Raw genomic sequence first — 13,066 nt, forward strand, 5'->3', positions numbered from 1 at the left:
TATTCTGGGGTATACTTACAATGATAAAATATTGTATTATAAAATGGGGTTTTCCATTCCATTTAAGACAGTCATCAAACAGGCTATTTTTTTTTTCTCTGAGAATGAATCTATTTTTTCTTTGTAGTTTTCCAGTAATATTTTTTTCTTGTATGGTTTTTTTCTAGTGTGAAAATGAGGAAAACAAAATTTCATCTGTACTGCATTCTGTGATGAATACAGAAATAGGGTATATAATATACTGTGATGAGAGTTAAGTTCAGCCACTAATTCTTGGAAATGCCTCATTGACAGCTGAATTTTCAAAAATATGTTGTAATACAACCAAAAATGAACTTGCATTGTTTTATTTGGTAAAGCAATTTTTAAATGTAAGATTATTTAACCTATATTCCTGAAAACATTACTTTGCAGTTAAGTTGTTAACCCCCGGTCTGTGATCACATAATTATACCAAAGTTCAGAGATTACTACTATGCAAACGATATACAATACTTTTAATGAATGGTATCAACTCAGTTGCTTTATAGATCACAAATTTATTACAAAAAAAAAAAAGCTGAATTGTTTGCTTATACACAAGTTGTCACAAGTAATTTGCAAGATTTACTTATACAAGAGTTTGCTTGACAGAAGGGACACAATGTTGAAATTTCAGTGGAAGTTTGATTTAAGACTTTATGAAGAGCTCTTACTTTGCAGATTGTATGCAAGCCACTCAACTATTTAACAGGCTGAGGTGGGGAAAAAGCAGAAAGAATATACAGAATTAAGCTTACTGTGTCCACTGCATTTTGTGCATTTCAAGTAAATTCAGATGGTTCTCTGTCTCTGCCATGGGCACCTTCCACTCAACCAGACTGATCAAAGCCCCCATCCAACCTGGCCTTGAACGCTGCCAGGGCTGAGACAACTACAACTTCTCTGAGCAACCTGTTTCGCTGTCTTGCCCAGTCACAGTAAAGAACTTCCTAATGTCTAATCTAAACCAGCAGGAAGAACCCACACAAGCAGTCCTGCCAAGGTGCGAGACCAGCCACGTGTAACAAAACCAGCAATGAGAAGGAAAACCATCAAGTTCTGGTTGTTGGGAATTCCTTCCTGTGTGGAACAGAAGTACTCCCTCTTGAAAAAGAGGGCCAGACCCTCTTTTCAGGGACCCAAATTAGGGATGCCACCACAAGTCTGAAGAACATATTCAACCTTCAGCCTACTATACATTTCTGCTCTTTCACATAGGTACAAATGATGTTGAAACAAAAACTCCAAAGTCCATCAGACTTCAGAGTCCTGGGAAGAATGCTAAAAAATTCAGGAGCACATATACTGTTTTCCTCAGTCCTCTCAGTAATGGAGAGGAACCTCAGAAGAAACAGGTGAGCCTAGGATACTTGGCTTCAGGACTGGTGTCTCCACCAAAACTTTGGGGTTTTGACCCATGGAAGAGCCTTTGAGAGACAAGGTATGTTGGGGCCTGACAAGATCCACCTGTACTGATGGCAAAAACAGGGTTTTGGGCATAAACTGGCAGGTCTGATCAAGAACTAGGACTTACGGGGGAAGCAGGTGCCAACAGGGCTGCAGTAGGTAAGCCGAGAGTTGGCATGGTATCGCTACAGGGTGGCAATCCCAGTGGGGCTATTTATACCACTCCTGGGAGTGCAGAAGGCTCAGAAACATATCTGAAATGCTTGTACAACAATGCATGCGGTATGAGAAAAAAAACAGGATGAATAGAAGTGTTGGTGTTGTGGTTTAAGCCTAGCTATCAACCAAGTACCACACAGCCACTTGCTAATACCTCTCCACCTCCAAGTAGAGTGGGAAGAAGAATCAGAAAATATTATAACCATTGGGTTAAGAACAGTTTAATAATTAAATAAATTAAAATATAATAATAGTAGTAGAAATACTAAGATGAAAAACAGACAAATAAAACCTCAGAAAAACAAGTGATGCACAATACAATTGCTCACCATCTGCTGACCTATACCCAGCCTGTTCCCAAGCAGTGATCAGTGGCTCCCAGCCAGCTCCCCCCAGTTTATATATGGGGCATGATGTGCTGTGGTGTGGAATACCCCTTTGTATAGTTTGGGTAAGGTGTCCTGTCTCTGTTCCCTCCTGGCTTCTTCTGCCCCTCCTCACTGGCAGAGCATGAGAGACTGACGTGTCCTTGATTGGGGTAAGCATTACTTAGTAACAACTAAAACATGGGTGTGTTATCAGCATTGTTCTCAGACTAAAGCTGAAACACAGCACTGCATCATGTACTAGGAAAAAATTAACTCCATCACCGTCAAAAGCACTTGATCAGCTGCCAGAGATACAATTTCACTGGTATTAGTGAGCCTTGGTGAAAAGAGTTCCTTCCAACTGAAACATTATTCTGTTCTTTGAAGGACAGATGCCTTTGCTTTCAGCAAATAGTTTTAACCTGTTGTAAACACCAAATGGTCAGTCTTGGCACTGGGGTAGCCTCAGCTTTCAGAAATGGGAAAGTCTTTCTGTGATGCTAGTGGATCCTTCAGCCATATGTCAGTGCAGTGGGTGGTTGGCTAAACTTGGTGCAGATCTCTAAGGATCTTCTCCCTCATCAGAGCTTTGAGAGCTTTCTCTGCCTCTTGTAGGCCAATTTTCCCTAGTGTTGTATTCTGTTTATTGGTTTAGTTATTTTTAGTGCCTGCAAATACATTTCTGCAACTGCTGTCAGTAGGGATCCTGCATTTTTACACCCCTTAAGGCTTCTGTAAGTGATTTTCTTATAGTTTCCTCAATTTTGCCGTCCGTTTCTCTTTGTGGCTCTTTTTGTACATCTGTCTACATCAGTTTGCAGAGTCAAACCATGTATTTCAAAAATTGAGCAACTCAACATGTGTCTGATAATTTCCTGGGTAAATTATGCAGCGTTACACTAAATGTCGTATTAACCATGAATATCTGGGGTGCTATCATAATTATTTTTATGAGGGTTAGCATATTAGAGAGCAGATATTGCTGCAAGACTTCAAGACTTTAGGTGAAGTACCCAGCTGTAAGATACACACAATAAAATCCTGATTTTGATAAATAAATTTTCTGTAAGTTTTCATTTGGAAGAGAAAAAAAAAAAAGAAAATACAGTGTTCACCAGCCCAATTTCCATCTAACTAAAGCCCTAACCTTTAGATGACAGATTAAGGACAGCAGATAGAATAGAGACTCTCACTCTAGTTTAGATTATATTCTTTGCTCACAGAGGTGGCAAAATATATGCATTGTTACCAGTGGGTCCTCCCCTAGCACATGGCACAGTAGGAAGTGCTTTTCTGCTTTCAGTTACTTTCTGTTTCACAGAAGGTAAGAGATTTTGCACAACATCTGAAGAAAATCGGAACTTTTATTAGTAAATCAGTGACCTTCTTTACCTCTAAAAATCAAATTATAGTTGTGAAGTTCTGGACTGCTGAACTCCCCTGAATTTACCCCCGCCTTCTGAAGGGAAATAATGCTGTATTTTGCTTCCCATGTTTCTTAGGTTTAAAAAACATAGAAAAAAGGGGGGGGAAATGGCAAAAAGCCCTCTATGTTTCTGTTAGTGTTCAGCTAAAGTTGCAGTTTCACTCTGCACAGAATTTAAACTTGTACGCTCTTGGCTGTGTGACAGCAAGCCTTCCTAATATGAATTAAAAGAAACCAAACCAGACTTAGCCCAAAAGAAAAGGTAAAGTGTCAGTACAACTATTAGAATTTCCAAAGTTTGTAGGGATAAACTGCAAGGAAGATTTCCAAAGGCACCAAGCACCTGTCAAGAATTACAGGGTTGGGTGATGGGACACTGTGCTTTAGAAAACCTACTTACAATCTAAGTGAGTGGGCATTTAGGATCTCATGTTCAAGCATCATGTATCACAGATGTGGCTAGGTGCTTGAAGAAATAAACTTTCACAATCCAGTGTGGCTCAAGTCATTCTCTTATTCACAATCAATTAAGCACATTTGCTTTTTAATAAGGTGAATAACTATAAATGAATTGAAGCTAATTTTTTCTTCTGCTGGTACAAAATCTGTGAAATATTCAGAGTGGAATAGCTAGCATAGGGTGTTTGCAATCAAGATTTTCCTCCTACCAGAAATGCATTGAATGGCCTTGCAGAAGGCAGCAGGATTTTAGTGAGATGCCTGCTTTAGTTATGATAACCCACAATGAAAACCTCAGTGCCTTTTGCATGAAAAGTAAGTTCCAGTTACCTATAAATAGCAGAGGAATTGTACTTTATTTGGGTACTTTTAGTAATCAGGCACAAAGGTGAGCAACATAGTCCTGAGCCCATAATGATTTAATGAGCCCTTTCCTGGGCCTTAATAGTAATGATGCTGTACACTTTATTGGTTTTCTTTATGTCTGTATGACTCTGCCACTAAACCCAGGGAATTTTAAAGTACGATTGCAAATTCTTTCTGTATTCATTTTTCAGGTTCTAGTCTTCCAAAATGACCAGCCTTCCTTGGCTCCATCACAGAGAAATTATGAGCTGCTATTTAAAATATAAAGAAAATTACATAGGGAAAGAAGATACAAAAATCTCCAACCACCCCACCTAATAAATATCATAACCATTCAACTACTCTGTCCTGCTAGGCATAAAAGCTTCTAAGAAAGAAGCTCTCAGACACCATGTTCCATGAAAAGCTGGACTGTCACCATCTGAAGCCTATCAGTGTCATTATTAACTTGGTCCCTTCTATGCGCTCCCACAAAGTTTTCCTTTTTTTTTCTGCAGTTTCCTATGCCCTCACCACTACCCATTTTTTCCTGGTTTATTTTGGTTCCCTTCCCCCAGAGTCCCTTTCACTTAATAGGCATTTATTCTGCAGAGTATTCAGCTTAAGAGATTTGTCCCCGTTCTTGAAGTTACAGCAGAAACGAACACCAAATTATATTTATAAAAATTACCAAATTTTCAAATTTAAAGCACTGTTAATATAAATTAATAATTTCTGTCTATTTGTGCAGCTTACACTAAAAAAAAGGGGGGGGGGGCAGGAAAGAAGGAACTTGAGCTTCTGCAAATCTTAGTTGTCTGAAGTGAATGTTACCCTTATGTAGTGTCCTAGCTGACTGATCTCACGCTGTATCCCCAAATATTTTGCAGTTGTCCTCCTTTGGGGCTTCCTGTGGCTTGAATGTTCATCTTTCTGGAGCAGATTTTATTATAGTTCTTTACGGTATGACAGGTAGGTAAAATACACAGTTTGAAATTAAAACCATGTTCAAATGTAGCAAAGAGAGCAAATTGCAACATGAGACCATAAAGCACATGGAGGCATGAGTCATGTAAGAAGCTGTAGAAAAAGGACACACACATACAAAAAAAAACAGTCCTCAGTCATTTTTATGGGGTGTGGAGGAGTAAATGAGGTACTGTTGTTTTAATTTGAAGTACAAATGTTTGAGGAAGTAGGTTGCAGCAGTTGTTTCACATTTAATTGTTTTTTCAAGTTGCAGTCCAGCTGGAGAGTAGTTCTAAAGTAGTGATTACGGCTGTTGTCTTGAGTGAGTTATGTCATGTTATACTCTTCTATGCACCTGAGCTGAACCAGTGGGGACATCTTTTATGCTGTTTTTTTCTGCTCCGATTTACAATCTCCTCCAGTGACAAATCTGCCAGATCTGAAGCACACAGAAAATGGTAGGTTAAACTTTCATTTTAAATTTGCTTTTAAACCTTTTTGACTGGAACTGTTGTGGAAAGCTTACAAGACCATATTCTGCTTTTCTGCTTTCTAAATAAATATTGCAATTTACTGTTGTAGCTAGAAGCTGCAATACATAATGAGAGGAAAGGAAAGCATTTGTTTGAGCCTAAATGGCTACTATTTAATTGTACTGCTGTGCTACAAAATGAGTATAATAATGTCTTTTCTAACTGCTCTATCTTCTGAGGTGTTCCTTTTTCTCTAGCTTTTTCCTCTGTCACCATTTAAAATATATATGGAATACCTACAGAAAAAAAAAAAAAGCCTTCAGAAACACTTAACTCTATTGTTTTTGAATATTTGAATATACCCTAAATCAGTACGGGTTCATGCATATGCTGGTTAATATCAACAGATTAGTACTTGGTTTACATCTTGCAAAGCCAAACGTTCATGTGTATACTCTAGCTGAGCTTTCAAACTAGCAAAGACATTGCACAAGTCAGCGTTGGTTTTTTTTTCTTCTAATTAAAACAATCTTTTTTATTTGTTTTTGTACTGTAACAGACAGTGTTACACATGCAGATAGATAGACACAGCACCAGAATTTAGCAGTTTACAGTTAAGACAGCTAATGCATTAAAAAGGTATCAGGAAAGAGTTATACAAAGAAATGAAGCACAAAGATGGTAGGAGATAGGCTGGCTCTGCAACACTTAGGTTCTTGAAAATACTGCAATATGTAAGAGCTCAAAATGTGAGCATTGTGAACATCTCAAAGGCATTTTTTTTACTTCTTAAGAAACACACAAATATATTCATGTAGACATTTAAAGCCCAGACACATTGCAGTTAATTTTAGGCACTTAAACCTTCAGTGTTTAGTCTCCGTTCGGTGTGCAGTTGGGTAGACCTCCATATTCAGAGCTAAGCTGTGCCTGCAGGGCCTCCCTTGCATCTCTTCTGCTCTCTCTTGAATGTCAGTGCAGCCCAGATTGACGGCAATGAATTGAGGAACTTGGGTAAGTGCCTAAAATTAGATGCCTGAGTGCAGTGGCCAGTATGAGTATTTAAAAAGTTTGTGTCAATCTCACCTTGTCCAGCTCCTACTCTAGTGTTTGGACAGAGGGTCTTAATTTGGTTTAGAGAATCTTTAAAGTTTGATGCTAACTAACTTTTTCTCAAGAACAGCAAATCTGTGGTTTGACCCCCAGTTAGCAGCAGATGTTTTCCTTCCTTCTTTTAAAGGAAGATAGGCTGCTGGAGTTTGAATTGTGGCAGTTGTCAGTATCTTCTTTCATGGCTGCATTCACTGTGTTCGTGGCTGGTGAGGTTCAGCACTTCATGGTCTGCTGTGGCATGCATGGATGGATAAAATAAATGGCATCCATGACATAGAGCAACATACCCTGCAGTGCAGATCTCTGTGGTTTCCTTGCCACCTCTCTGCTGTGCTCCATGGGCATCTGCCTTGGCCAATGACCTTGGCTCCTGGAGTACATTGGTCTGGTAAAGTAAGAGATGGAAGTAGGCAAGAGCTGGGGTACCAAGGGCCGTTCAGTTAGGATAAGCACTCTTTGGTTTTCATCAGTCTAATAAAGTCTTTTTGCATGCATTATATAGTGTGTCCTTTGGAAAAGAAGAAAGGCAAAATATTTACAAAAACATACCCAGATTTTTCTTCAGCAATGTTCAAAGAAAGACCTTCAGTTTTCCATTCTAACTGATATCAATGGTAGAGGCCTTCCTTCTCCCTCCCATGTGCCTGCCCATATAATATGGGTTAAAAAAGAGTTCTAAGAAAAAAGCTAGGAGGAAATGAATGTGCTTTACCTTCTCCAAATCAGCTCACCACATCCTCTGATTATCCTTATTCACCATTTTCATCCAACTGCTTGTCAATACTGGGAAATCAGAAAAATTCATCATCCTCTAAACTTGATTGATTAGACCATATTGAAGACACTGGTGAACTGTCTTACCCAGTAACCTCTGTCTGGGTGAGTTTCCAAAGTGAATTTCTGTAATCCCAGTGAAGGTTATTTTCCTTCTTAACAAATGAGTTCACGAGAGCTGAAAACAATTACGTATGAATTTACAGTCATGGCCAGGTTATTCCAGGCCAATTTTCCTTGGAATGATAGTCATGGCTACCAGCTGGGACATTTACCTACATTGCTTTTTTTTTCGTGAAAATCAGCTGAAAAGAAGAAAGCACCACAGCACTTCCTGGCAATGGGAAATTGTGGTAGAAGAAAGTCTGTGGTGTAGCACAGTACCAGGTTACACTGAATTTGAAGTCTACAGTGGATTTTTACTTTTTTCCTTCTGCAATTCAAAAGCTGACTGAACAAATCCTCAGGGTGACTCCCCTTGGCTGGTGAAGAAGTGGGGTGCTGTGTGAGACTCGATCTGGGTTCTCTACCATCTACTGCCCTGCTAGTCCCCAGAGTACTCCTCCAGATCCACAGAGACATAGGTAGATTTAGCATAGTAACCTCAGGTAATGCATTCAACAGAAGCCTCAATTAATCTCTGAGTCCGTGTCACTTGCAAGGCATGTCTTAGACAAAACTCACCAGGGTTTTCACATTTCTATATTCTTGTGTCTTAGCTAAATAGAAAAAAAACTTTCCACATGTCTTGAACAATTTGCCTAATCATGTGATTTTCAGCTGCTTAACTGGGTATTTACATTTAGTCAATATTATTACAAGCGTAATTAATCCTGGTTGTTTAAGAGCACTCTGTGTACCATGAATCTTCCAAGCCTTCTACACTGAGTTCCAGGGAGAAAACATGATGTGGATTATTGTGTGGTTTTTGTCTTTAAATCTCTTGGCCAGCACCAGACACAGGCAGTTAAGGCTGTGCAACACAGAAAAATGGTCACAGCTCCTTTGCCTGTGCTAGACAAGCCATGGCAGGAAGCCTGCTTACCTAGCTGGCCACCTTTGGCCAGAGGGATGGGATTTCTTTGACACTGACTGTTACTGAGGAAGTAACTATTAATTTGTGAAATATTAAAAGCTTATTGCTCTTCCCCTAAAGACACAAATCTATAAAACAGGCAAGACCACAAAGACTTGACAGATAGAGGGCATATTTTGGAAGGTTCTTTAAATGCCTGTAGGATTTTGCCTCTACTTGCTTACTGCTTATGACTCTTTTATGGGACATGATCAATCTTAAGTCCATGAAAATCTGACTTTCATTTCTACAATTGCATTGCTACACTGCTCTCTTAGAGCTCTGTCCTTACTGGACCGTGAATATGCAAACAGGTATTAAACCATATAGAAGTATAGCCACTGAATAGCTTAAGTTGACCATATATACCCATTCTACTACATATTAGAAAAAGTATCCCTAGATAATGTGAAATTTGAAACAGGCACACACATGTTAGTATGATTTTACATGACTACAGATTTTCCCATGCTTCAAAAAACTAACTTTGCTTATTTATGCAAATTGATGGGTGTTTAACACCTTAAAAGAAGAAAGTTCACAGATACATAGCCTTTAATCACCTGCCTTGTCAATTTTTTCAATAATTTTTTATGATTCATTATTTAAAGAGTGATAGTTATCTTAACACTCCAATACTTAGTGATAAGAAAGTAAAGAAAACATCTGAGGAAATACTAATGTATGCCTCCCCCAGACTTATAATCCTCTCTGTATATCCAATTCTAGCCAGTGTGAGAGACAGGCCCACAGGCTAGCTGTGCATTTTGTCTGACTGAGCACATGCTTGACCTAATATCCTACAAGATGCTGTCATCACATTAAATTAATTCTTCCCTATTTCCTTATTTTTAGGTACCTCATGCAAAGATGTCAAATGTGCTGCCATTTGTCTTGCTCTTCCCAATTCCAGTGCTGCTATCAGGAACTTGGTTTCCCAAAAGTTTACCCTGTGATGTTAATACCTTTGAAGGTACTGTGACAGTGGACTGCACCAATCGGCGTCTCCTGGAAGTCCCCAGAGGGATCCCTGCAAATGCTACCAACCTTACCTTAAGTATTAACCACATCCCCCATGTCAATCCAGCATCCTTTGCCCATCTTGTAAACCTCGTGGAGATTGATTTCAGATGCAACTGTGTGCCTATCAGAATGGGGCCCAAAGACCATGAGTGCACCACACAGCCAAAGATTGAGAATGACAGTTTTGCTGCCCTTACCAGACTGAAGTCATTGTATTTGGATGCAAACCAACTGTGGGAAATACCCTGGGGTCTTCCTACTAGTTTAAGTCTGCTGAGCCTGGAAGCAAACCATATCTTTTCTATCCAAAAAGCCAACTTGTCACAGCTAGGAAACATAGAAGTATTGTATCTGGGACAAAACTGTTACTATCGTAATCCATGCAATGTTTCATTTGAAATTGAAAAAACAGCCTTTCTGGAGCTGAAAAAATTAACAATATTATCCCTGAAGTCTAACAACTTAACTCATATTCCACACAATTTGACATCTACATTAAAGGAATTATATATTTACAATAACAAGATTCAAGTGATTCAAGAACATGACTTGAGTACCCTTCACAACCTAGAAATTCTTGATTTAAGTGGTAACTGCCCACGCTGCTATAATGCCCCATATCCTTGTATTCCCTGCCCCAAGAGCACAATTGAGATACATTCAAAGGCTTTTTATTCCTTGAAAAATTTAAGAATTTTGCGACTTCACAGTAACTCTATTCGGAGCATACCCAGCAGCTGGTTTAAAAACTTAAGGAATCTCAAACAGCTTGACCTCTCCCAAAATTTCCTCATGAAGGAGATTGGAGATGCTCAGTTTCTGAAGTTTATCCCCAGCCTTGTAGAGCTTGACTTGTCCTTTAATTTTGAACTGAAGATGTATTCTCCAATCTTGAATTTGTCTAAGTCTTTTTCTTCCCTCTCTAACCTGGAAACTCTGAGGCTCAGGGGTTATGTCTTCAAAGAACTGAGAGAACGAAATCTACATCCATTGCTCAGTCTTAGAAATCTAACAGTTTTGGATCTTGGGACTAATTTTATTAAAGTTGTTGACCTGAGTGTGTTCAAAAAATTCCCATCTCTTAAACTCATAGACCTCTCAGTGAATAAAATTTCTCCTTCTTCAGGGGAAAGCAACTTCTATGGATTTTGCTCTAATCCTGGGATTTCAGTAGAGCAATACAACAGGCAAGTATTAGAGGAAATGCATTATTTCAAGTATGATGAGTATGGGCGAAGTTGCAGGTCCAAAGACAAAGAGGCTGCTTCCTACGAATCTTCAGTCAAAAAAGACTGCCTGGAATATGGAGAAACTCTGGATTTAAGCAGAAACAACATATTTTTTATTAACCCCTCAGACTTCCGGGGACTTAGTTACCTCAGATGCCTCAACTTGTCAGGTAATGCAATAAGTCAGACTTTAAATGGAAGTGAATTCTCCTACTTGTCTGGATTAAAATACCTGGATTTTTCTAACAACAGGATTGACTTGCTGTACTCAACTGCTTTTAATGAGTTAAAACTTCTAGAAATTCTAGACCTAAGCAATAACAAACATTATTTTCTGGCAGAAGGTGTCACTCACATGCTTAGTTTTATGAAAAACTTGGCCCATCTGAAGAAGCTGATGATGAATGAGAATGAAATTTCTACCTCTACTAACACAGGAATGGAAAGTCAATCTCTTCAAATACTAGAATTCAGAGGAAATCGTTTAGATGTTCTATGGATGGATGGGAATGCTAGATACTTGTCATTCTTCAAAAACCTGACTTGCCTGGAAGAACTGGATATTTCTTTCAACTCTCTTAGTTTTTTGCCTTCTGGTGTTTTTGAAGCTATGCCTCCAGAACTCAGAGTCCTCAACTTAACTAATAACCGGATGAAGAGTTTCAAATGGGAAAACCTGCACCATCTAAAAAAACTAGAAACTCTGGACCTCAGTAATAACCTTCTGGCTACTGTTCCCCAAGAACTGTCCAATTACTCTTCAACAATCCAAAACCTGATTCTTCGAAACAATCACATTCAACGGCTGAGCAAACATTTTCTCAGAGGTGCTTTTAAATTGAAATACTTGGACCTCAGCTCAAACAAGATCCAAATAATTAAGAAATCTAGCTTCCCTGAAAATGTCATTAACAACCTGAAGGTGCTGCTGTTGCATGGCAATCCTTTCAAGTGTAACTGTGATGCTGTGTGGTTTGTTTGGTGGATCAATCAGACTCATGTGACTATTCCTCTTCTGGCCACAGATGTGACCTGTGCTGGCCCAGGAGCACATAAAGGAATGAGCGTGGTTTTCTTGGATCTGTACACCTGTGAGCTGGACACCTCATATTTGATCCTGTATGCTCTGTCAGCTTCAACCGTCCTAGGCCTTATGGTGTTCACAGTGATGAGCCATCTCTATTTCTGGGATGTGTGGTATAGTTATCATTACTGCACTGCCAAGTGGAAGGGCTATCAGCATTTACCTTCACCAGATGCTTGCTATGATGCCTTTATTGCCTATGACAATGAAGATCCAGCTGTGAATGAATGGGTGATGGAAGAACTGGTTGAAAGGCTGGAAGATCAAAGAACCAGACAGTTCAACTTATGCCTAGAAGGAAGGGACTGGCTCCCAGGACAGCCAGTCTTTGACAACCTTTCCCAGAGCATTCAGCTGAGCAAAAAGACCATATTTGTACTGACCAACAAGTATATTAAAAGCGGCAACTTCAAGACAACATTTTACATGGCCCACCAGCGGCTTCTAGATGAAAAAATAGATGTCATTATCTTGATATTTCTTGAGAAGGTTCTGCAGAAGTCCCGGTATGTTCAGCTGAGGAAGAGGCTGTGCAGAAGTTCTGTCCTGGAATGGCCAACTAACCCTAGATCTCAGCCCTACTTCTGGCAGTGCCTGAAAAATGCAATAGCTATGAACAATACCCTGGCTTACAACAAGCTTCTCCAGGAAACTGTTTAGCTCTGCCCTTCCCTGTAAATATTGTTATGATGCATGATGTGAAAAATATCCTGAACTTCATTTGGAGAAGCCATCAAAGTGTAGAGGATAAATGTTAATTGATATTGTACCCAAAAAGAAACGCACAATTAGTCCAAATGATAGTTCACTTGTTTTGTTATGACAAGACAGAACAGAAACTGTTGCCAGCATGGATGTTTAGCTGATATTCATCCTGCTTGGCACTGATTGCTGCACAACACAAGAAGATGCACTACCTACTGGAAGTCCCTGGTTTAGAACAGAATCACCACTTCCAAATTTCAGTTCACTGGAGGCCTCCAGCACCACCTGTTGTTGGGTTAGGTGTGGGTGAGACACTTGCTCAGCTTATCCTAGCACACAGATTGCCAGGAGGAGTTTGGCCATGCCTGAAGTTGCT

The 13,066-nt window shown here is 39.4% G+C and overlaps 1 protein-coding gene across 1 annotated transcript; it reads left to right on the forward strand.

Moving 5' to 3' along the window:
* Nucleotides 1-5,464: 5,464 nt before the first annotated feature.
* On the forward strand, nt 5,465-12,762 carry LOC101880203 (toll-like receptor 7). Its single transcript, XM_005151439.2, has 2 exons — nt 5,465-5,672; nt 9,505-12,762. The coding sequence occupies exons 1-2, from the start codon at nt 5,670-5,672 to the stop codon at nt 12,643-12,645; spliced, it is 3,144 nt and encodes a 1,047-aa protein (XP_005151496.2). The 5' UTR covers nt 5,465-5,669; the 3' UTR covers nt 12,646-12,762.
* The last annotated feature ends 304 nt before the right edge of the window (nt 12,763-13,066 follow it).

The sequence above is a fragment of the Melopsittacus undulatus genome, chromosome 2 (genome assembly GCF_012275295.1).
Source record: "Melopsittacus undulatus isolate bMelUnd1 chromosome 2, bMelUnd1.mat.Z, whole genome shotgun sequence".
Taxonomy (NCBI): domain Eukaryota; kingdom Metazoa; phylum Chordata; class Aves; order Psittaciformes; family Psittaculidae; genus Melopsittacus; species Melopsittacus undulatus.